Source organism: Durio zibethinus, chromosome 24 (genome assembly GCF_047325235.1).
Source record: "Durio zibethinus cultivar Kanyao isolate XHJ-2024 chromosome 24, ASM4732523v1, whole genome shotgun sequence".
Classification (NCBI taxonomy): domain Eukaryota; kingdom Viridiplantae; phylum Streptophyta; class Magnoliopsida; order Malvales; family Malvaceae; genus Durio; species Durio zibethinus.
This window is the reverse complement of record NC_143185.1, coordinates 6,891,691-6,917,416: the sequence shown is the minus strand read 5'-3', so window position 1 is coordinate 6,917,416 and position 25,726 is coordinate 6,891,691. Positions and strand designations below refer to the sequence as shown.

Below are 25,726 nucleotides of genomic sequence, written 5' to 3'. Positions count from 1 at the left end.
TTTTTTTAAAAATTTTTATGTTATGTTATGTATAGTATTTTATATATTTTGAAAAAAATATTAAAATTAATAGATATAGTATATATTAGACATATATAAACGTTTAGATGTTAAACAATTAAAAGAAGAAAGATATTTTTTTTGTTAATTTTTTATGTTATGTTATGGATAATATTTTATATATTTTGACGAAAATATTATAATTAATATATATGGTATTCCATATATTATAATTACATTTTTTATGTTAATTTTTATGCTATGTTATGAGTATTATACTTTTTATTAACCATTTGATCACATGTATAATTTTTCCATTTAGTGTCAGATATTTTTTTTTTGGTAAAATTATATAAAACAGAAAAAAATAAGAAAAGTAAATTTTTATTGTTTGTTTTTATATATATTATATTTATATTTATATTTATTATATTTTAATTTATTATAGATAAATTATAAAAATTAAAAACCCATAAAATCTCATCCAATTACAAACCTACATCAAACACAAGCATCTTTTTTTACTAAATCCAATTAAACCATAACTTATCATGTCTCCATCTAATCAAAGCCAATACATCATTATATATCAAATCCAATAACTTATTTCACTTCTTTATCAATCAATAGTTATTGGACAAATAAAAAGCAATTTGGTAGCTCACAATTCCATTGAGAGTTGTCTCCACTTAGGGACAGCTTTTGATTTATGTTATTGATTAACTTATGTGCAAAGAAGATATTAGTAGCCTCACAATATCAATCTAAAGATAATAAAATTAATTTTATATTATCTTAAAAGGGTCCTAACTAAATTTTATTTTATTCTTAATTAAATTTCATTAGTTAAAATTGTTGGGATTTGTTGTTTCAACTTCATGGATCCCAAATATCATATCATACATCATATTAACAAGTAACGCAATTGAATAAAACATACAAGAACCAAAAGACAACCCAAAGTTTATACTTGTGTTTTATGCATGTAATTCTAAAACTTTGTAACACGAATTTGTATAGAATCATATGTAAACTAAAGATATCATAATCAAAAGTTAAAACAGTCATTGGTTGTGTTTGAAAACCAAAAAAGTATCAATACTTAAGCCACCCAAGCATTTCGCCTCTAATAGTAATCATATAGCAATAATTTTTGAAACCTTCACAATGAGGAATTTTAAACCCGTGCAGCACTACAAGAAATTTTGCATATACTAATTATTGTTATACAAATAGTTAAAATGTGTCAGTAAAAGGCATATATAGTGATGAATGTTTGATATATCAAAATATACAATACTTATACCAATACTTTATACAATCTTCGATATAGATAAATGTTTTCTAATGGTATATGAATATCCATCAGTAAAGATATATTTTTTAGTAGTTTATGAAAATTCATCAATATAACTATGTTATGTACTGACAACTATTTTTGTAACCTTTAGTATATAAGCTCACAAAAAAAAAAATTGCCCATATTTGGGGAAGGAAAGTTGGGGTCTAAATTCCATCTATTTCGTTTTCTTTTTCCTTAGCTTATGTTTGGATTGAGATAAGAGGAAAGAAAGGAAAGGAATGGAAAGAAAATAAAAAGAAATGGGGAATCATTTTCTTTATTTGTATATGACATAAATAAAAATAAAAGAAATGAAGGTATGCTTAGCTTCCATTGATTTCTCTCAACTTTTTTCATTTTTTAATTACCCCAAAATGGGAGAAAAGGAAGGAAAAGGAAAAGGAAAAGAATGGATTTTTTAAAATGTAAAATGATTAATATATCTTTATTAATTTTTCTAAATTAAAAGTGTATGATTTTGACTTCAAAATTAAATTGAGAATACAAAATATTACTTACTGATAAATTTATTGTCCCTAATTTTTTCTCTCATTATTATGAATTTTATAAATTTCATTGATAACGATTTTTATGAAAAAATAAAAAAAAATTAAAATATGAAATACATTAACATAAACATATAAATATTATAGTTAAAATAAAAATTATCAAAAGTTATAATTGAAAAAAAATAATATAGTAAATCATTTTCTTCTTTTTTTATTATTTAACTAAACAATGGTTATTAAAATTCATTTACTTTTTTTTTATTAATTTTAACTATACAAATAAATAGTACATATAACTCTTTCTTTCTTTACTTTCTTTTTATTTCTTTTAATAATAATTATCCTATCATAGCATTATTTTGTTCTCACCACTTCCTGGTTCCTTCCACATCCCACTGGTTCCATAACTTTAAATCCCAACCATACCCCATCTTCAAATTCCACCTTTTTTATTGATAATCCTCAGTTTATTTTGATTTTAAGAATGTGTTAGTGTCACGTGCTAAGACTTAAGCTTCAGGCTCGTGCGGCTCTAGGATCCGGGCATGCACTCATCCGACATCCCAGATCAACCTACCTGCCATGGTTCACACCCTTGTAAGGTATTATCCTCTCTGGCCCCCCTGACTTCACAGTTTTGTTATACAAAAGACGTCTCACAAGGGAAAGGCGATGTGAACCCTTTTATACCCCAGTGACCCTCCTTTTATGTTCGATATAAGATTCAAGACTCCTCTTTAGGTCTATGACATTCTTCCCCACCCATCCTCGTGACGCTCTCATCATGGAGGCTGACCACCCTGCTTACCTCCCTCGAGGCACTTGACATGGGTTGAACGGTTTAGGGCTGGCACTGATACCACTTGTTACGTGTCGAAACTTAAGCTTCAAGCTCGTGCAACTTTAAGACCTGGACATACACTCATCTGACAATAATGACTTCGATGACTGCCATTTAGCAACGAAGCTTCTCTCTAACCTCAACATCGACATTGAAAACTGGCCTTCTAATCATCTCAATAATCTCCATCTCTTTTCACCAGATTAGGTATGGCATTCCCAAATGTCGTACCTTTTTTCAAAAAACAAAGTCGTGTATACATATATATATGTATAGGTATACGAATATGTGAATTATGTGCTCTGTTTTGTTGTTTTGGCATATTGAATTGATCTGTTTTGTTGTTTTGGCATATTGAATTGACAAATATGTTGTTAGAGATTGCACAGAGCCATTTGTTTCAGCATTGGGTAGAGCCGACCGTCTAAGATAACCAAAAGAAAGCCTTTTTCACTTAGGTTTCTATCTCTATTTTTTAAGCAATGAAATTATTTTTAAAAATTTTAATCATCAAAATTGGATTTTTATTTGTTTTTGGGAAATGCAATAAACTTATGATTTAATAGAAAAATAAAAGGTATAAAAATAGTACCTTTTTTTTTCTTCTTTTTCTTATTTTGAATATGCTTGAATTGTGTCCTAGTAATTTTCAGTATTACATCTTAGAGTTTTATTTATGTATTGGACCTTTTTTTTAAATATATATATATATATATGGCTACACTAAATTCAATCTATCTAGGGGGTTTGACATCTTATATTAAAATCGCTTAGGAGCTCTCAGAAGACTTAAAAGCAGGGAAGAACCCATATGATGGCTTTACACTTTCGGTAACAAAATCAATCTTTCACTTTGCAAACTTTTCATTTTTATACAATTTCTTATGATGTAATCAATATCCAATTGTGTTAAATTTACATAATTCATGTTAATGTAAATTAGAATTAATGTCATGCTTTCTTTTCCCTATATTGTGTCCTTGTCTTCACTATCTTCTGTGTAACTATCTTTTTTTTTATAGTAAATGGTTTTTTGTAGGTTCCAATTGGAGAATTTCTCTCTTTGATGATAATAATTTCATCAAATTTGAGGAGGCAAGCGTCAAAGAAGCCCAAAAAGCTACATTTGTTCTTATTGTAGGTGGGTGTCTTAGATACAATGGAATTAAATTAAGGTAGATAACCTATAGACTAATGGTTAATATTTTGTTTCTCCTGTTAATTTTAATTATTTGGTTTCATAGAAGCTACACAATTTTACATAATTGATATATATTTGATAGATATTTTTGTGTTAAGTGTTAGTTCCCCTGGCTCATGCTTGTTTGCACAATATACTGGATAGATGCTTTTTCCCTTTTTTAAAAAGGGTTGATCACATATTTGATGTTATAGTGATTAAACCAGTTCCAATACCCTTGACTAGTTTTGCTTCTTCGAACAAAATATTCAACTAGCTAATTTTTACACCCTGTAGGTGGCACTTCCAGCAGAGACTAAAACTGGAACATGTTTTTTACAACTCTACATTGAGTATATTCTGGCTCTTCAAGAAGCTAGCTGTAGGCTCAAGCTCCCATAGGGTTTGTATGGCATCTTATTTATTAGGAGGCCTTCTACATTCTATAACCTTTTTTTTTAACAAATATTGCTCTTGCATGTGATCAAAACAGATTTAAGTGCTTTTATCCTTTAGTATTATGCTTGAAAACAGCCAATGGAATAATACTAAGCAATTCAGGGTAGTCTATTTCACTTGATGTAATGTATGAGCAATTGCTTAACACCCAAACCATGGAAAGAAAGCCATTTTGATGAACGTAGGTTTAAATTATAGTAATCATTGGAAAAACCACTTTCAAAGAAGTTAAGAATTGACCATTTACTTTAGCTTTAAATTGGCCATCCTTCAATGAGGAAATTTGATAGATGAATAATACAAAAAGAGTTGCACAGTATCTAACATCCTTGCTTTACTTATAAGCTTTGTACCCTCTTCTCCAACTTAATTATCAATATTTGAAAGTATAAGGTTGGATGTTTTATGTAAACCTAATTTTCAATTTACCTTAGAACTCATTAGCATTTATGAGTATAGATCTATCTTATGAAATATGACTTGGAACCATATAATACATGCTATAATGACACATTATCTATTTGAGGATTACACATAATGTTATGGGTTTTTTTCCCTTTCTCTATCTCAAATGGATTTTGACAAGATAGAAGGGTCAAAAATGTTCAATTTAAGCTTAGAAAAGATTGATTCAAGTTAGACAAATTTTTGTTTTGTCAAAATCAAAACTCTTGATCAATTCAACGCTAACAATCTGTCTTTTTTTTATATGACAAAACCAAATGAAAATTTTGCATGAAAAACATTTTTCCTTTTGAAAAATAAGTTCCCCCTGAATTTATGAAAAGCAAACTCCCCCTGAATAACAATATAACTCCCCCTGAATTTAAGCATAAGTTTTAAGGCAACTAAGCAAAACCAATATCACCAAAATCATCAATATCATTTGGATCATCATAGCATTAGCAAAGCAATTTTTCATACCAATATTTTTCCCTTTTTTTGTCATAGCAAAAAGAATAAAGTAAAGCCAAATGAGAGAACAATCAATTCAAGGCCACTCAAGTTCATATCAATCATCAAATAACACATCAATGTCATATGCTACAATACCATAAGCAATATGAGAATGAAAGAGAAACTGCATTAATATAAATATCAAGTACCAAAGTTTACAAACCATAATGCAAAGTTTGCAAAGATAGATTTACAATATACAAAAATATGGGAAAACATAAGGAATGGTACTAGTATAGCTCATTGAGGTGGAGAATGGAGATACTAATGAGGATGAGGAGAGTGAGAAGAGGGTTGCCCCATATACGGAGGTGTAGACCTCATTTGCTCAATGTCAATGCGAAGATGGCAAACTTATGTTACTAGCTCATTTTGAGTTTCCTTCATAGTTTTCAATCTAGTGTTCATATTGCCAACCATCGAATACAAGCTGTTCATCTAAAGCAAAAGCATCTCTAAGACACTTTGAGTATTGAATGGTAGGGTAGAGGGTTCATCTTAAGGTACAAGCATATCTAAAAGTTCTTACTCTTCCTCCTCTTTTCGTGCAGCTCCAATATCACCCTTTTTAACCCATAGTCCAACTGCATTTTGAACATATCCCATGTTATGCAATGTAAGAACCCTAAAAACACTAAATTGATCATTGAATACCATCTGTTTGTCTCCTTTATACCTATATACCAAGGTATAATCTCTATTCTGAACTATCCTCATCATATCATAAAAAATTAAGTGCACCAAATTTGGTTTTTGTTCATGCTTGATTTTATACATCCACCAATAATCTTGCTTCCTAATGGTGGAGTATTGTGTCCCAAAAGGTGTTAAAACATGAGTAACAATGAGGTGTAGCAACCTATCATGCATGGATAACCTCGATGCTTGAGTGGGAGCAACTTGTAGATTATGATTGCTAAAGATGTCTTGAGTAAGTGGCACCACGTCACATCTAGTGTTTGTTTTCCCCTCATCATCTAACTTTAAAGCTTCAGCTAGCACTTATTTTGTAACTAATATTTCCTTCCCCATCACATAAATTCTGAATCTATCAAGGTAATTCTTATTTGATCCTTCAATTTGGACATAGTTAGCATTACTATAGAAAACTCTTACTAAATTCTCAAATAATAGACTTTCCATGTATAAATAATGTAACCATCTAAATTGCTCAAAAGCATGCAGGTAAGGGAAATCTATTGATTGAAAAAAATCTAATGAAATTACCTTTCCATGCTTTATTTCTCGATGCATAAAATACATCTCATACCAGTCCTTTGCATCTGGATTGTTGAAATTTTGATTGACGGATGGCTTCATGGTTGAGCTTGAAGCCTTTATTAAGGAATTTCTTCTTTCGATAGTGACTTTGGTTTTTGGAGCCATGTTGAGGTGAAATTGATGAGTGAATTTGTGATAGTAGGTGATAAGGAGGAAAATATATGTGTGAGATACAAGAAAAGTAAGTAAGTGTGGTAGATCAACCTTCTAGTGTGAGAAAAGATGGGTATCAATTTTTATGGGATTTGATGGGTTTTAATGAGGAATTTCGGTAAGAGATCAAGTTGGAGTGAAGAAATTTGCAAAAGATGTAGCTAAGGAGGATCAATTTTGAATGAGAAATGAGTGGGAGTGTTTAGGGTTCGAAAAGGATGAGTTTAGGAAGAAGATGAATAGGAGAAAAAAGCTGAAATGATCGATCAAACTGAGGGAGACTCGAGTTTATCACGCCAAAATGACACAACCCGATCGATTAACTGAAGTAGGGGATCGATCAGTTATGGTTCTTGCATGGAACCGATAGATTGGTTTTGAAGGGGATTGATTATTTTTGCATGTTTTCAACTTCTTTTAGCTACTAGTTGAATACCCGATCTATCCAGTCCAAAAAGGATCGATCGGTTTTGCATGGTTTCAACTAAAGTTGGCCACTGGATGCACATCTAATCGATCTTGTCCCAAAGGGATCGATCGGTTCCTTATGTTTTCCTTTTAATTTGGTTATGGTGCGAGGCACCAATCGATCCATTCTAAAGGGGATCGATTGGTTTTTGCTGTAGCATTTTTTTTAATTAAAAGATTTAAAAACCATGCAATATGATCATTCAGGCATACAATCATGCATAAATCATAGAAAAATTTAGAAAACACACATTTGATCAATGAATAGTGTACTATTCATCATAACATCAAGAAATTTACTTCAAGGAACATTCATCATGCCAAGTTCATCTCTAATTGCATAAAATCTATCCTTATCAAGAGGTTTTATGAAGATATCAGCTAGTTGATGCAAGGTATCAACATATTTAAGCACAATATCACCTTTCTGAACATGATCTCTAATAAAATGATGCCTAATTTCAATATGTTTGATTCTAGAGTGTTGAATTGGATTTTTAGTGAAACTGATGGCACTAGTATTATCACATTTAATAGGACTATGATCCATGATTATTCCAAAATCCTCCAATTGTTGCTTAATCCATAAAACCTGAGCACAATAACTTTCGGCTACCACATATTCGGCTTCGATTGTAGATTAAGCAACACTATTTTGTTTATCAGAAAATCATGATATGAGCATATTTTCAAACAATTTACAAGTACTGAAAGTGCTTTTTCTATCAATTTTACACCCACCAAAATCCACATCGGAATAAGCATAAGCAAAAGATGAACCTTTTGGATACCATAATCCTAAATTAGAGGTGTCCTTAAGGTACCTAAAAATTCTTTTGATAGCAGATAAATGTGATTCTCTAGGTGAAGATTGAAATCTAGCACATAAACATATATAAACATAACATCGGATCTACTTACAGTAAGATATAGCAATGAATCAATTATAGACCTATATAGTTTAGAGTCAACACATTTATCTCATTCATCCTTGTTAAGTTTTGTTAAATTGCTCGTTGGTGTTAAGCAAGGCTTTGATTCTTCCAATCCAAACCTTATGAGCAAATCCTTGATGTATTTGGCATGATTGATGAAGGTGCCATCTTTTGTTTACTTTACTTGTAGTCCCAAGAAGAATGTGAGTTCTCCCATCATGCTCATCTCAAATTTACCTTGCATAATCTTAGCAAATTCTTGACAAAGAATTTCACTAGTAGCAACGAATATAATATCATCAACATAAATTTGCACTATGAGAATGTCCCTTTCTTTTGCTTTAATAAAAAGTGTAGCATCAACCTTTCTTCTATTAAAACCATTTTCTACCAAAAAATTTGACAATCTTTCATACCAAGCTTTAGGAGCTTGTTTTAAACCATATAATGCTTTTGTCAATTTATAAATATGATTAGGAAATTTTGGATTTTCAAAACCGAGAGGTTTCTCTACATACACTTCTCAATTTATAAAGCCATTAAGAAATCCACTCTTGACATCCATTTGAAAAAGCTTGAAATTTTTAAAACATGCAAATGCAAGCAACATTCTTATGGCCTTTAACCTTGCAACCGGGGTATAGGTTTCATCATAATCAATTCTCTCTTCTTGACTATACCCTTGAGCTACCAATCTAGCTTTGTTTCTAATAACATTCCCATGCTCATCCATTTTATTCCTAAAAATCCATTTTTTGCCTATAGTAGGATGATCACTAGGCCTAGGTACAAGATTCCATACATGGCTTCTTTCAAATTGGTTCAATTCCTCTTGCATGGCCAATATTCAATGATCATCTCCTAAGGCTTCATCTATATTTTTAGGTTCAAAATGAGATAGGAAGGTAACATAATCACATACATTATAAAAGGATATAGTTCTTACCCCTTGAGTTGGATCACCAATAATTTCATTATCATTTACATACCTCCTTTCTTTAGGATGATTTGGCTCTCTTTCTATGTGTTGTGGCTTCTCTAGAAACTTATCATCTTCTTTTTTATTGTTCTCCTTAATGTCATAAGGTGCATTATTGATCCATTCTTGAAGTATACCTATATCATCATCATCAAGAAGCACCTTTCTCGGAAGTGGGTTAGACTCATCAAAAATAACATGTATAGATTCTTCAACCACTAATGTTCGTTTATTAAAAACTTTATAAGCTTTTGAATTCAAAGAATATCATAGGAAAATCCTTTTATCACTTTTTGCATCAAATTTACCAAGATCATCTTTTCCATTGTTCAAAATAAAACATTTACAACCAAAAGGATGAAAATAACTTATGTTAGGCCTTTTTCCTTTAAAAAGCTCATAAGGAGTTTTCTTTAAAATTGGCCTAATCATAGCTCTATTTATAATATAACAAGAAGTATTTATGGCTTCTGCCAAAAAATATCTAGGTAAATTATTTTCATAAAGCATGGTTCTAGCCATTTCTTCTAAAGTTCTATTTCTCCTTTCTACTACCCCATTTTGTTAAGGAATTCTCTGAGCAAAAAAATTATGGCTAATACCATTTTCACTACAAAATATATTAAAGCCAAGATTTTCAAATTCCTTTCCATGATCACTTCTAATACTAGTAATTGAATAACCTTTTTCATTTTGTAATTGTTTGCTAAAAGTGATGAATTTTTTCAAAGCCTCATTCTTTGAATGCAAAAAGAAAACTCATGTGAATCTAGTAAAATCATCAACAATAACAAACCCATATTATTTTTCACCAAGACTCATTGTTCTAGTAAGGCCAAAAAGATTAATATGAAGTAGTTGAAGAGGTCTAGTAGTTGAGATGTAATTCTTAGGTTTGAAAGAAATTCTTCTATGTTTTCTTTGAGCACATGCATCACAAACCTTGTCATTTTCATATTTCAATTTTGGCAAACCAACAACCAAATCATTTTGAGAAAGTTTTGAAATTACATGCATACCTGCATGTCCAAGCCTTCTATGCCAAAGCCAACTCTCATTTTTTTTTTAGCCATAAAACAAATATTTTTAGAGGATAGGTCATCTATATGCACTACATAAATATTTCCTTGACGATGTCCAACAAAAATAAGTTTATTAGTTTTGATATCATTCACTTAACAGCACATGGATTCAAACATAATCCTAAATCCTTTATCACACAATTGACTAATGCTAAGCAAGTTATGCTTGAGTCCTTTCACAAGTAAAACATTTTCAATAGTAGTAGAAGAATTGTTACCAATGGAGCTAGTTCCTTCAATTTGGCCTTTAGAGTTGTCACCAAATGTAACATATCCTCCACTTTTAGCTTTCAAGTCCTTAAGAAGAGTTTTATCCCCGGTCATATGTTTTGAGCATCCACTATCAAGGTACCATGGATTGTTCTTGCTTGAATTGGCTTTATAGCAATGCTCATCCACCTACATAAACACAATTAAATTTTTGTTTTTGGTACCCAAATTTTCTTGAGTCCTTGAGTGATAGTACTAATAATTTTTGTGCCTTTTGGAATCCACTTCATTTTAGTAACTCATCTTGGGATGTGCTAACTTCTTTTGGAATTCACACTCTCATAACAAGCTTACCTCTATAAGTAACTTTCTTCAAAGAACAATATTGTATTGAATGATCAAATTTATGACAATATGCACATATGCTAGATGAATCATTTGGCTTAACAAAGAAATTCTTTAAATGAGTTTCTTTATTGCCACCATTATAACCTAGTCCATCTTTATCAAAGAAAGCTTTTTGTGTTTCAAGCATCTCATTGAGCTTTTAATGTGCCATATAAAATCTAAAAAATGAATTATGTAAATTTTCATTTTTTTTAGTCAAGTCATTGACATTCAACTTTAAGAGCTCAATTTCCTTTTCTAAGTCTTTTTTTGCTTTAGTCAATAATTCATTTTTTAGTTTTAATTTAGAGACATTTTTCTATTATTCATGCTAATGTTCTCAATTTTCTATGGCTAATTCATCATAGGCATCTTGTTGTTCATCAAATGTTTATGAATTTAAATCACATGGATTAGAGGTTACCTTAGACTCATCAAGAGCCATGAGACATAGATTGGCTACTTCTCCCTCATTTAATTCATTATCGAAAAAGTCAATATCACTCCAGGTTGCTACCATAGCTTTCTTATTTGGCTTTGTCATGTTTTGCTTTTTTCACAAAGGACAATCAAGTTTAATAGGACCCGATTTGTTGCATTCATAGCAAATAATTTGATCCCTTTTCTCTTTTACTTGATTTCCTTTTAATCATCTCTCTTTATGATCTTCTTCTACTTGAGGACTTGTTCATCCTCATGAACTTCTTGAATCTCTTTACAAATATGGTCATCTTTTTATCTTCATCATCCTCTTATTGTCTAAAATTTTCTTCATTTTCTTAAAAGGTAGATTTGAGAGCAATGCCACATTTTTTTATTGGTTCTTATCTCCTTTTTATCTTCATTTCATAGGTGAGGAAAGAGCCCATTAGTTTATCCAAAGAGAGTGTGCGAAGATCTTTGAACTCTTCAATGGCTATCACTTTGGCTTTCTAATTTTTTGGTAGACTATTGAGAATTTTTTTCACCATTTTTACATTTGAGTAAGTCTTTCCAAGAGCCTTTAAACCATTAATGATGTCAGTGAAGCGGTTTGACATCTCACTAATGGTTTCATCTAGTTTTATCTTGAATAGCTCATAATCGTGAGTGAGCATGCCAATTTTCATCTCTTTCACTTGATTGGTACCTTTATGAGTAATAGCTAGCTTATCTTAAAATTTTTTACATTTTTACACAAGAAAACTTTATTGTACTCACTTGGCCCTAATGCACAAAAGAATGTATGCATTGCTTTGGTATTGAGTTGAGCCATCTTCATGTCATTGACATCTCATTCACTATCTAGCTTAATCACCTCCATACATCCACCATCTTCATTAAAATTTGAAGACCATTTACAATGACCCTCTAAACTTCATAATCATTAGCTTGAATAAACAACCTCATCATGTTTTTCAATAGGAGTAGTTGTCACCAGCAAAAAGAGGGGATCTTACAATTTATTGCTCTTCACTTTCAAGAGATATTACAACTGTTTCATTTGCCATGAGACACACCTCTTGTTGGCTACTATAGTTGTTATAGCTTGATGATGGTTCTTCTACATTGATTACCATATTTCTTTGAGCCATTTTCAGGATATAGTAGCTTGATGATGGTTCTTCTACATTGATTATCATATTTTTTTGAGCCATTTTTAGGATCACTATTGGGTTGCTAAACTTAAAAAAAGAATACAAGCTCTTAAACCAATTGTTAGCTCAAAGATTTGGAATAAACCAAGAGGGGGTGAATTGGTTTCAATAGATTTTTTAAAAACAATATTCAATAAGCACAAATTTAGCCAAAGAAATTATCTAAGCAAATAAGCACAATAATTGAAAGTAAACAAGAGATAGGGTTAGAGAATTTGACACTAAGATTTATAGAGGCTCGGTCCTTCCTTAGGCACCTACGTCTTCTCCCTTAGCCTCTCTTGCCAAGGAGCTCAATCAACTATAATTTGAAGATTACAACTAAGCTTTTCAAAGCTTTACAAACTCAACACTACACACTTTTAAGGGTTATCCTCCCCCTTAAGCTTACAAACTCACAATACAAAATTTTTAAGGTGTTTTACAAACTCTAAAAACCTCTCAAAGGTTGGGTGTTTGCTAATTTGAAGTACACAATAATTTAGACAAGAAAATAGAGAAAAACTTATATGAATTCTATATTTTTCTGACTTGGAATAGCTTTGAATGCTTGAGCAAATTGGTAGGTGAATAGCAATAAATTTTTTTAGCTCTCGTTTTTTTTGGTCTACAGTGGAATGCTTGATTTATTAGTAGGAAGAAGTTGAGAGTCGTTGCAATGCATTTAATGCTTCAAACCTGCAGAAATTTCAAACAAAAAATAGCCGTTGAGAGTTTTCGACCTTCAGAGGATCGATCTCCTCCTTTAGGGGATCGATTGGTTCAGGTTAGAGGAAGCATGATTTTGTGCTTGAAAAGCTTTACCCGATCGATCCCTTCATTCAAGGGATTGATCCATTCTTTAGGTGATTGATCCCTTATATAGGGGGATCGATCCCCTTTTTTAGATTTTTAGACTTGGGAAGCACTTTGTTTAAGCAACCGATCGATCCCTTACCTTAGGTGATCTATCCCTTATGTAGGGAGATCAATTCCTTTTTTGAAAAATTGCACGATGAAAACTTTTTGTATGAAAAAGTGATCGATCCCTTGAATGAGGGGATTGATCTGGTCAGTTTGAAACCCTAACCAATCTATCCATACAAGGAGGGGATCAATTGGTTTTGCCAAAACATGAAGAATTTTGGTTCTGGAAAAAAACAAGATCGATCCCTTTTGCTAGGGGATCGATCCCTTCTATCAAAACTTGCACTAATCAGGTTTTGTTCTGAGAATTTGACTTGTTTTGGTTCTCAAATGGATTTTGGCAAGATAGAAGGGTGGAAAAATGTTCAATGTAAGCTTAGAAAAGATTGATTCAAGTTAGGCAAATTTTTGTTTTGTTAAATCAAAACTCTTGATCGATTCATGGCCAACAGAACTTAATACAATTTTGATAATATTAGTTTTGAGAAATAGATTAACTTAAAAAAGTTATTTTACAAGAATAAAGTTTTCTAACAATAAAATTCTTTTTATTTTTTTGTATTAATTCACAAAGCTTTAATATTTGAATTTTATACGTTTGGAAAGCTCTTTGAGTCTACTTTCTAATGGTTCAAACAAAATCTAAATCTAAATTTTTTAAGAAAAGATTTTAAATTTTTACTAGACACTTTACAGTTGTCTAAAAATTGCACAAGTGGTAGATTTGAAAATTCACTATAATTCGTATATAATGAATTAGGTAATGAATTTTATATGGATAGAAAGGCCTTTAAGTCTAATTTATAAATCTTTAAATGGTTTTTTATTTGGATTTGTGTAACTCAAAAGATAATCAAATTAGTGAGTAAAGTGTAAAACAAGAGACAACCACCCTATTGGACAAGATCGATCTCCTCAAAAAGTGATTTATTGATTTTTTATCCAGAATGAAAATTTTGCCCTAAGATTTGAAAAGAGATCGATCACTCAGACTAAGGAATCAATCACCTGAAAAAAGGATCGATTGGTACCAAAAGGGATCGATCCTCTATGACCAAACCATCCCCAATGACCAGTTCTTCAATTCTTTAATAAATTAGGCACTCCAACACACCAAGAAAATTGTTGAATCAAGAGAGCAAGAACTAACAAGCTATATTTTTATTCTCTCAAAGAATCACGAGTTATTAAAGCTTAAAATCCATATCTTTTGTATTTGTTGTATCCAAGCTATATTATGTTGCTTCATTCGTCAAATTTTTTTGTACTTCATTAGACAAACACTTAGCATTTGAGAGATGTTTTAAGTTTGCATTTCTATTAAGTGATTTTATAATCAAGAGGTGAGGTATCCTTTTGAATTTGTAGGATTGAGAGATTGTTACTTAACTTAGAAAGTAGAATGTGTAAGATTTCTATCTTAAGCCTTAGAGAAAAAAAGATAAGATTATATTTTTAATTCAAATATAGTGGATTGAAGCCTTGGTGTGGACAATCAAGAGAGACACATAGGTGCTTTGTGAAAAAGGACCGAATCTCTATAAATTATTGCGTTTGATTTCTCTATTCGTATTTTTTTATTTTGATTATAATTTATATTTGCTTATATTTCATCAATTTATTATTATTTGCATCATATTTTGATATTGATTTTAATTTTTCATTCAATTATTTTGAAATAATTGTTTGAAAAGAATTTGAAAAAATCCAATTTAGTCATATCTTAAATCGTTATCTCACCTAAAAAGCTAACATTTTTTATAAAATTTTATTAATCAAGTTTACTAAGAAAAATTAGGATAAAATTGATGTTTAAACTTTTTTCCTAATTATATATTAAAAAATCATTTTAATGTAAAAAATCAAGAAAATTTGATTTTTTAATAATTTTCCCTAATTATTTTTAAAAATCTTTTTATTGTAAAATTTTTTAAAAGTTTTTAAAAATTTTTCCTAATTATTTAAAAAATACTTTTTTTGTAAAAATTTAGGAAAAATGACCTTTTTAACTTTTTTCTAACTGTTTTAAAAAATCATTTTTGTGTAAAAATCATCTTTAAAATATTCTAACATTTTGCAAGATTTTATTAATCGAATTTACTTAGACAATTTAGGGCAAATTGAATTCAACCTTTTACTAATTATTTTATAAATTTATTTTTTTATTTGTTTTCAAATTTTTATCATCAAATAAATTTAAAAATATTTCTAAAAAAATTTTAATATACATGAAGATAAATATCAACCAAAAAATTAATAAAATATAAAAGTAAAAAGAAAATAATAAAAACTTTAAAAAGAAAGTAAAAATAACTAAATAAGCATGGCTGATGGCGACGTTATAGTCAACAGGTTCAAATGAGGCTTTGGTGAACGAGTCAACTGCTTTAGAAAAGGCTTCGGAACGGTTAGATGTAGGTTTGAAATGAGTAGGGTGCGCCAAACCCGGGTCGACGCTCGTATCCCTTTAGCGCAAAAGGAAGTCATTATAATTTAGGCATTTAAAGCCAAAAAAAGCAAGTTTTTTTCATTTTCCACTTCTTTCTTATCTTTAAGTCAAATTGCCGTAAACTTCAAACATTCTATAAAAATTCAAGCTTTAAACATTCTATAAAAATTCAAGCTTTTAGAAGTTTTTGTCCGTCGTCGGCTATGCTGGGTTTGAAAACTTCAAACACCCTAATTTCGATAGCTAATCATCATTCACTACTGTCAAAAATTCCAAAAAATTTTCCAAAACTTCTCTTTTTAGCCTTGTCTTTCCGCTTCTCTAATTGGGTTTTATCTAAAACCTAGATTATCCTAAATCTGAGATTTAAATTGATAGCTTAATATGCCAAAAAAAAATACCCTTCGCTGCTCCAATCTCTTCCGCTTTCCACTATATATTCATTCACCCCCTAAATTTCCGTCTTCTTCAACTTTCTTGTTTTGAAACCCTTGAAGAACCTAAAAAGCAAATGAGCCCAAAAGCCTAAAAAACACTAAAAAAAACTCTTTTTGGAATTTTTTTTCTAATGTCATTTATTCCTACTGCTTACTTCTTGTCTTTGTTGTTTGTTCTGTATCTAATATCGTGGTTGATTGGGTTTATATAGGGATTGAATACCTGTTAGAAAAGGTTTCCGATCAACATAGTCTCAGTTCAAAAGAACTTTTGTGCTATCCCCTTTTGATTCTTATCGTTTTTATTCCAAATGAGTTTAATGTGAGTTCACTTTTCCCAAAATTCATGATTCATTACCTATATTTATCTTAACTGATCTTGATTTTTCACTCATCAATTTTCTTTTTCGTTTTTTTTTTAAAATAATAATTAATAAATAAAAGAAATGATAAAAATTAAGCAAATAAAATAAAAATAATATAGAGGGAAAAGAAGGAAGATTAGTCCTTGGGTTTTCAACCCAGATCAAATTCAATTAGCCCATTAGAACCCAAAATGCTATGACCTAAACCGAAGAACAAATCATACTTAATGGACGAATTTAGAGTCCATTAAAAAACAAATTTCATAATTTAAAATATGCTGGACGAAATATGTTGTTTATAGTTGCCTTTGAACTTTAATGAAATGAGTAGCATCCAATATCCATCTCCAGTCTCTTTACCATTCGAGACAATGGATGCCAACATTGTGAATCACAGCCCTCAGCGATCTAAATTATTATCCTCTGCTCATCAATTGTTTCACTAAATAAATCATAGTGCAACTAGCTCAGTGGGTACCCAACCCAACAAAGACCCTTTTCAAGATGGATTTCTAACAAGCTTTCAACTTATTTGCAAGTGAATTTATTCATGCTCATGCTTCGAGCATCAATTTCGGATTGCAATTATTCCATTTATGATAAGGTTAACGAGCACACATTGTTCAGTTCATCAAAGGATACAACAAATTCTCCACAAGACACGACAAACAAGTCGACTTTATACTAGCAATGGCAATCAAGGAACCATAAACCCGAATGTTAGTTTTAAGGTAATGAGGAAAACCAAACAGCAGATTTCCTTCATCTGTTGCGTAGCACTTACACCCAAAATAAGGCAATCAGAGCAATCCTAAAGCCACCATCCACCCACCCTAGTTTTAAGGAAAAGCTTGTAGACTACAAACTGGACCAACCATGTCTAGACATCACGCTATAATAAAGCATACCACAACACGGCACGTTTGAGAGGGAGAATGAAAAACAGTGAAATATTCGATGTATTTACTGTAACATTGGCTATGAGATGCCAGTCCAATTTGCACAAACACACGAAGTCAAAAGACAGAAGTTCCCACGGGCACATGTAATGTCACACGGTGTTGTTTCACTACAGGGTAAAACAAGGCCTATCAGGAACAAAGCCATAGGATATGACAATTGAATAAGTAGCCAAATTAAAGACAATTAATAAGTAGACCTCAACCTCATCTGCCCCACCAACTTTGGCAGTGCCATTGACCCTCAGGGCATCTTCTGTTGCAATAAGGAGAGTAAAGAAAAAGATTAAAAGTGATGATAGCAGTAAGGAAATGAAAACTATAAGACATAATTCACATAGTATATCAGATTAGATAGCATTTTCGATGAAGTTAAAAAACTGCAACCATAATTCATAATAGAAGACTTCTGCATCTACGCATCAAAATAGAGAATATTGCTAAATTTAGATGTGCAATTGGATGTCCTGCACTTTTTACGTGTAGAAGTCTTACCGAAACCTATCTTAATGTTAGATCTTATTAATATTTCTTTATGAATGCATGCCTCAAAACACATTTCTGGGAAAAGACTAATTAGAGCACTGACATTCATTTCATTCACCAATATCGAAGCTAATTGTTTTTCTTTGATTCTTTTCAGCCAAACATGGGAATGGAATACAGCTAAGCTTGTTCCAAATTATTAAAATCCCATTTGACCAAGTCAAGTCAGTGCCTGATGCGAAAGACTTTCCTAATTTATGGGGAAAAATACCTTTTAACCTCATAGGTCCTCTCGTGTAGCTTCGTAGAAAGGATGAAAAGGGAGAATGACGGGAATTTTTTAATCCCACCACTTTCCAGCTTTGTAGCTTAACTATTATATTAAAACCTTTTCCTTCTTCACTTCCATTTTCCTAACCAAAGAAAAACACTATTCAAAAACTTTTTTCCTCTTATTCTTTCTCCTTTCTTCCTGCACAGTTTGCTATAAGATTTCAGTTCTTTTCCCACCATCCAAATATTAATCATGGCTTCCTCCTCCTTTAACCCAATCATGATACAAGACAAATTTTCTTTTATCTTTTCTATTTCTACCAGACCTAAGATCAAATCTAAGATTTAAAATCTCAAATATAAGTCCTTAAATTGTGGATGTTGTTTGAAGTAAGTATTATAAATTTGATTCTTTTTAAAAAGGTGTAGTAAATCTGGTGTTTCAAGTATAAGCTCTTAAATTTTATTGGTTGATGTAGGATTCAACATAACGGCATGTGAATTCGAAAGAGAAATTCAGTTCAGCATAAGATCAGTTTTTATTCCCCGTCACTTCATTCTCAATTTCTCATTAGAAATTTAATAGGTCAATGTACTAGAACCATATAAACCTCTACCCTCGATTGAAAATTTTTCCCAAACATTTCATCCTACTTAGGGCAATTAGCAAATTTAATTCTAGTACAAAGAAAAGAAATCAAGCAATAAAGAAATTAATATCAGTGAAAGAATTATCAGATAACATAAATGAAGGATATCATCAACTAAAACGAATCATGTGAATGTACACGGTAACAAGTTCATGTGAAATCAGTGTTATCATAAAGGTAAAAAAAAAGTGTTTTCTAATGCAACCTTTTAATCAACAAAATTACTATAATGTACCGGACTCCAGGTTTTTTTTTTTTTTACTTGAAAGGCTCCAGTCTCAATGGTGAAACTAAAAACCTGTTTCAGAAGCATTACTCACCCAAGCCCATCTTGTTTACAAGTGTAAGGGGAACAGATATCAATTGTGTATACAGTCTGTAACATGGGGCCACCTATTTCACTCTGGATATCTTGAAAAATATATCATTGCGTAGCTAGCATGTAGCATGGAGCACCTTATTCATTATGGGTACCAATCATAAGGTGGGCCAAGCACCCACTAAAATAGGCAAGAACTTTTAGCTGGAAATGAACAAACTGAAGCAAAAACTAAGGGGTCATTTCCTATCGTTTTTATATTTTGTTTTCTGCTTTTTGTTTTTTATTTTCATTTTCATTGTTTTTTAAAACAACAATAAAAAACATGCTTGGCAACTTTTTCTGTTTTCTAAAAAATAAATAAATAAAAAATAAAAAGGAAAACAAAAACAAAAATTCCAAAATTATTTGAAGCAAGAATTCTTGTTTCCATTTATTTTTGCAATCTGTTTTCATTTCTAACCATGTTTATAAGTGAGAGAATAGTGTCTATGTATTAATATAATATTATATATTTTTTGTAATAAAAATATAAATAGAATTAATTAATTTATAAAAAATAATATTAAAGCTCATATAAAACAATAAATATAAAATATTTAATTTAAAAATTAAATAATTCAAAATTAAATAATTTTTTTAATATAAAAACTTTAGAAAATATAGGTATTCAATAAAAATTATGCAAAAAAAAACATACATTCATATTATAATAGTATTTCATATAAAATTGTATAATATTATTTCATATATTAGATATAGTTTAAATAATATCATTTAATATAATTTTAATATTTTGTTAATTAATATTATCATTAATTACTAGTATTTAATATAATAAGAAAATTATTGCATTAAATAATGTTATTTAATATTTATATTATTTAACATAACTTTAAAATATATCCCTAGCATTACTGAAGAATTTAATATTATTAATTATGTCAATATTTAATAAATATTATTTTATATTATATTTAATATATATAATTAACTATATTAATTCATTTTATCTTGTAACAAAATTTCATATTAAATAAATTTAAATAATATTTTATATAATTATTAATTTCTTAATATTAATTGAATTAATAATTTCTAATTATATTACTTAATATTAAATTTAAATATAATACTATTTAAATGATATTAAATTCCAATATGATTAAATAATAATATTTAATATTATTAAATACTATAAAATAATATTACTTAAAAAATATAATTATATTTAATAAATACAATATTATTCTTACTTAAGTCTTAAAATTTTATTTTATGCATTGATTATTATGTTTGAAAAAATTTAAGTATCTGCCTTTAATATGTAACAACATTATCTACCAAACATGTTTTACGTTTTCAAAATTTTCAAAATAAAACAATAACAAAATTTTTGAAAATAGAAAACAAGAAACAGTCACCCCTAATTAATCCATTACTTGCTAGCTAATCCATTACTTACAAGGAAAGTAAGTTTTTTAATTTAACTTTCTAACAGCGTGAATAAGTCCAGAAATAATTATAATAATCACCTCCATCCTCTGGGATGTCGGAAGTCCAAAGGGTGAGGTTGTCCTTAAGAAGCTGCATAATTAAGGTGCTGTCTTTGTAAGACTCCCCATTGAGGGTGTCAAGCTCTGCAATAGCTTCATCAAAAGCTTGCTTGGCAAGGTGGCAGGCCCTGACAGAGAAAAATAGAAAAGAGAATGAAAAATAATCATGTTAAAGAATATGAAAAAACAAGAATCTATATGAGATACATCCTATGTAACAACCCCAACAAACCTCTCAGGTGAATTCATAATCTCATAATAGAAGACTGAGAAATTCAAGGCTAATCCCAATCGGATGGGATGTGTAGGAGGCAACTCAGCCTCAGCAGAAGTTGTAGCTGTCTGTAGAAAAAGGAAACAAACAATCAATTGCAGACCATATGATCCAGCACTTAACGACATTAACATTTTACAACTGAAGAAGACATTATGTTCAATCTAAAATTAGACACTCCAACTTATCCCACTAAAATAAACAGAATAGTTTGGTTGCCTTCTCAAATTGATTAAGTTCCATCCTAAATACACCATGCACTCATTTATTCCACTAAAAAATTCAATAAGCAGATAAATACTGCATAGTCCAGTTGCCTTCTAAAATAAATTACAAGCCATAAAAAGAGCAGGGAGTGACACATGCAGTGGATGGGTCAAAGCATTCTCAGCACACAAAAAAGGGATACTGTGTAGTCATCCATTTTGTGCATGAAAATAAGTGAATAACAACACCTAAATGAGAAACATATATACGAGCAAATAGGTATTACCTGGAGAAATTAAAAACAAATTAAAAAGAAAAACTGTTTCCTCTGCATTAAAATGTTTTAAAGCAAGGGAGGAGATGTCCATCACCCACCCTTCTCTTACTTTTCCCTTCCCTCAATCCAAACAAAGCCAGCATCAATAGACAAAGTAAGAACTTCCATGACCAAAGCCATATCTCAACCGACTAAGATAAGAACATGATGAGAAAGAAATGATCAATTTTAATCAAGTGTTGGACCCAGAAATTCCCATGCAAATGGTTCTCAAGTAACTAGAAACCACAAAATTTCTTAGATTAAATATAAAAATGGTCCATATATTATATATTTTTTGTCAGTTTGATACCTAAAAAAATAAAAATTTCAATTTAGTACTCCAAATTTCATTATGCAATTTAGTACTTAAGATTAACATCGTTAGTCAACTTATTGACATGCCATGAACATCCAATAAGATGCTAATACGTGTAAAAAAAATCCAACCAACACAACATTATAAATTGACATATCAGCATTAAAAGAAAATTTCTAAAAAATTCTTTAAAATTTTTTTTAAAATCTAAAATATTTTAAAAAATTATAATAAATTAAAAAGACTATAATATTTTAAAATTTGTAAAATATAATGTAAACCAAAAAAATTCAAAAAATCTCAAAATTTTAATAAAAAATCCAAAAAAATAAAAAAAATAAAAAAATGAAAATATTCATGAAAATAAAATTTCTTAAAATTCAAAAAATGATTTACTAAAACTTAAAAAATTGAAAACAAAAAAATCTAAAATTTTTTAAAAATATCTAAAAGTTTTTTAAAAAATTGTAAAAAATTTTATAAAAATTATGAAAATTTTCTTTTATTTTGAATCTTACAATTTTTATTTTTTATACATTTTATGAATTTTTTAGATTTGTTTGAATTTTTTATTTTTTGTTCCTTTAAATATTTATTTTTTTTGTTTTTCAAAATTTTTTTAACTTTTACAATTTTTTAGAATATTTCATATTTTTGAAATTTTTTAATTTTTCAAAATTTTTTTAAATTTTAGATTTTTTTATTCTAAAATTTTTTAAAAGTTTTTATGACTTTTTCTTTTAAATTTTAAGAAAATTTTATTTTTATTGAAATTTTTATTTTTTTTTTTATTTTTGGATTGTTTATTAAAATTTTGAAATTTTTGAAAAATTTTAAGTTTTCATAATTTTTTAATTTTTATAATTTCTAAGAGTATTTCAAAATTTTAAACTTTTTTTGTTATTTTTTAAAAAATTTGAAAACTTTAAAATTTTTAAATTTTTAAAAAATTTTTTTTGAAATTTTGTTTTAATCCTGGCTTGGTAATTGATGATGTAGCACTGATTGAATTTTTTTTTTTACACATGTTAGCATCTCATTAGATATTTATATCATGTCAGCAAGTTGACTAATAGCATTAATCTGAAGTAGATGACGAAATAAAAGTTTAAGTACTAAATTGATAATTTTATTTCTTTAAGTACTAAACTGACAGAAAGTGTATAATATAAGGATTATTTTTATACTTAAATTTCTTTAAGTTTTATCACTTTTCAATTTCCAAGGACAAATATATAAGACTACCATCAATTCAAGTTTAATCTGGATCATAACATATGGTCAAAATCATTAAACTTTTTCTAAATTTTGCTACGACAATACAAAAGTCCACAGAGACAGTGCCTTAGCCTTACCAATAAAGCAAAGGCTCATGGCCATTATACATCAAAGATTTCAGATCAACCTTTTGATGGATACCATGTCAAACATATAACATATCCAAATTTTAAGCAAGGCCACGAAAGGTAGCATTCTATGGTCATGAAGGGTTTGAAATTAAAGAAAATTTCCAGAAAGGTTCTTATACAACTTGGAGAAAAAAACAAAGGTAGATAAATGACCATTGTCATTATTTGTAGTTAATACGTAAAAAACGGTTACTAAAAATTTGTTTAAAAATAAATAATTTATTAGATACCTCGTACGCCTTCATAGAATGATCAGCAGCCTCTTTTTTCTCATTACCAGCTTTGAACTCGGCAAGATACCGATAATAATCGCCTTTCCTGCAATCCCCAAGGGTAAAACATAATAATAAATAAATAAATCACTAAAAACTAAGTTCGCTTCTAAGCAGTCCATAGTGATGTAAAAAATATAACATCATACATCTTATAGAAGAACACTGTTGATTCACCACCAGATGCAGAAGGAATGAGATGTTCATCAATCACAGTCATTATATCACTACAGATACCTGAAAGCTCAGACTCAACCTTGTGTCTATACTCCTTGATCCTCTTTGCATTTACCTTATTTCCTTTAGCTTCTTCTTTTTGCTCTATAGAGGAAAGAATCCTCCATGAAGCTCTCCGAGCACCAATCACATTTTTGTACCCAACGGACAACAAGTTCCGCTCTTCCACTGTCAATTCAATATCAAGCTTTGCCACATTCTTCATCGCATCCACCATTTCTGTCAAGAATTTTTTTTGTTTAGGAGAGACAGATTAGAACAAGACAAGAAATCCAAACTAAAATATATTAACTGTTTAAACATCAATATTAGTTCTAAATAAAGTACACTGCACTGAGAAAATTCACCAAAATTTGAGAACCTAAATTTGGAGTTTAATTCTATACAATGAAATTATCAGTGAACCTCCAAAATAAATGTAAAATCTCACTACACTAGCCTTTAAAATCAATCACACAAAGATCCATTGTCCCAAATTCACAAAAAAATAATAATAATAAAATAAAACAATAAATAAATAAAAGGATAAAAAAAAAACTCTTTCCTCATCTTTTAAAAAGAAAAAACCGTCGATAAATTTACCCAATTGTAAGTAAATCTACTGGACACTAAAAACGGTATCAAATTCAGCATAGGAGATGAAATTGAACTTCCAAACGAGTTGAAAATAAGAAAGAAATATAGACAAAAAGTAAACAAAAAAAAGGTAAGGAATAGTACCATCGTAGCGTTCAGCCTGTTCAGCGAGCTTGGCTACATAGGAGAAATTCTCGCGCACTTTAGAAGAAGCCATAGCTGATCGCTGCACAAATCCAAACCAATTATTTAGTGTTTATAGTCAGAGGATTTTGGACTGTTGCAAATCCCCTCCCTTTACTTTACTTTTCTGTTCTTTTCATTTTTAAAAAATTTATTTACTACTTTTTGTTTCAAAGAAATTAATTTACCAGTTGAGTTAAAGTAGGATTAAATAAAAAAATCTGTTTATTATATATTTTCTATAGATTTCTGAAAAAATAAAATTTTTAATTAGTTGCTATTTGAATTAATGTAATATATTTTGGTCATTCAGTTTAGTTAAGTTGTTAATATGATATTAATATTTAATAAAATTATAATACAAATTAAAAATAAAAAATATCAATTTTATTTATATTTAAAGAAAATTTAATTTTTTATTCGAGTAAAAATTAGCAGAAGCGGACCGTAGTGATGACTTGAGGGGCCTTTAGCCCCCAAAATTTTTAAAAGTTTTTAATATTTATGTTATGATAAAATTAAATGCTCTTTCCAAAAAAAATTATTAATTTTTTATTTTTATATAATTTCATAATTTTGTTTTACTCATAAAATTAAGATGTATTAAAATTACATTTTTATTAATTAATTAATTCATTTATCAACAAATCATTATATATAAATTTTTAAAATTAAAAATTTATTACAAGATTGAATTATACTAATTTAAATTTAATAAAAGCCAAATTGATTTTTTAATTTCTCAAATAAGATTAAAGGTCTCAAATCAAGTATCAAATATATTTTTCTATACTTTTTAATTGATTACAATTCCATTTTTCCATATAATTCTTCACTTTTAATTCTAATTTAAGTTCTTTTGTCTTTATTATGCAATTTTTTTACACAAAAGTCAAACCTAAACTACTTTATTTATAAAGTTAAAAAAATCCTAACTTTTAATATTAAAGTTTCAAACTTTATTCTTTTAATTATATAGTTTATTTTTCTTGTTTTGATAAAAAGAATATATTGTTTAACAATTAATTTACTTATATTTTTTTTAAAAAAATCACTCACAATTATAAAGAAAGATTCGTAATTTTAAATAAACTTATTTATTTAATGTACTAT

General features: G+C 29.2%; 1 protein-coding gene across 4 annotated transcripts; it reads right to left on the bottom strand.

Annotated features, from left to right (window-relative positions):
• Nucleotides 1-17,120: 17,120 nt before the first annotated feature.
• Nucleotides 17,121-24,747, bottom strand: LOC111316796 (14-3-3-like protein B). Of its 4 annotated transcripts, none has more exons than XM_022918944.2 (7): nucleotides 24,575-24,747; nucleotides 23,767-24,073; nucleotides 23,576-23,663; nucleotides 21,053-21,162; nucleotides 20,800-20,948; nucleotides 17,737-17,789; nucleotides 17,121-17,646 (listed from the first exon to the last, which is right to left on the bottom strand). In XM_022918944.2, the coding sequence occupies exons 1-7, from the start codon at nucleotides 24,645-24,647 to the stop codon at nucleotides 17,644-17,646; spliced, it is 783 nt and encodes a 260-aa protein (XP_022774679.2). In that variant the 5' UTR covers nucleotides 24,648-24,747; the 3' UTR covers nucleotides 17,121-17,643. The 4 variants fall into 4 exon arrangements, with proteins under 4 accessions (XP_022774679.2, XP_022774677.2, XP_022774680.2 ...); XM_022918942.2 differs by having other exon boundaries at nucleotides 17,737-17,792; nucleotides 24,575-24,746; XM_022918945.2 differs by having other exon boundaries at nucleotides 17,743-17,792; nucleotides 24,575-24,746.
• Nucleotides 24,748-25,726: the final 979 nt, after the last annotated feature.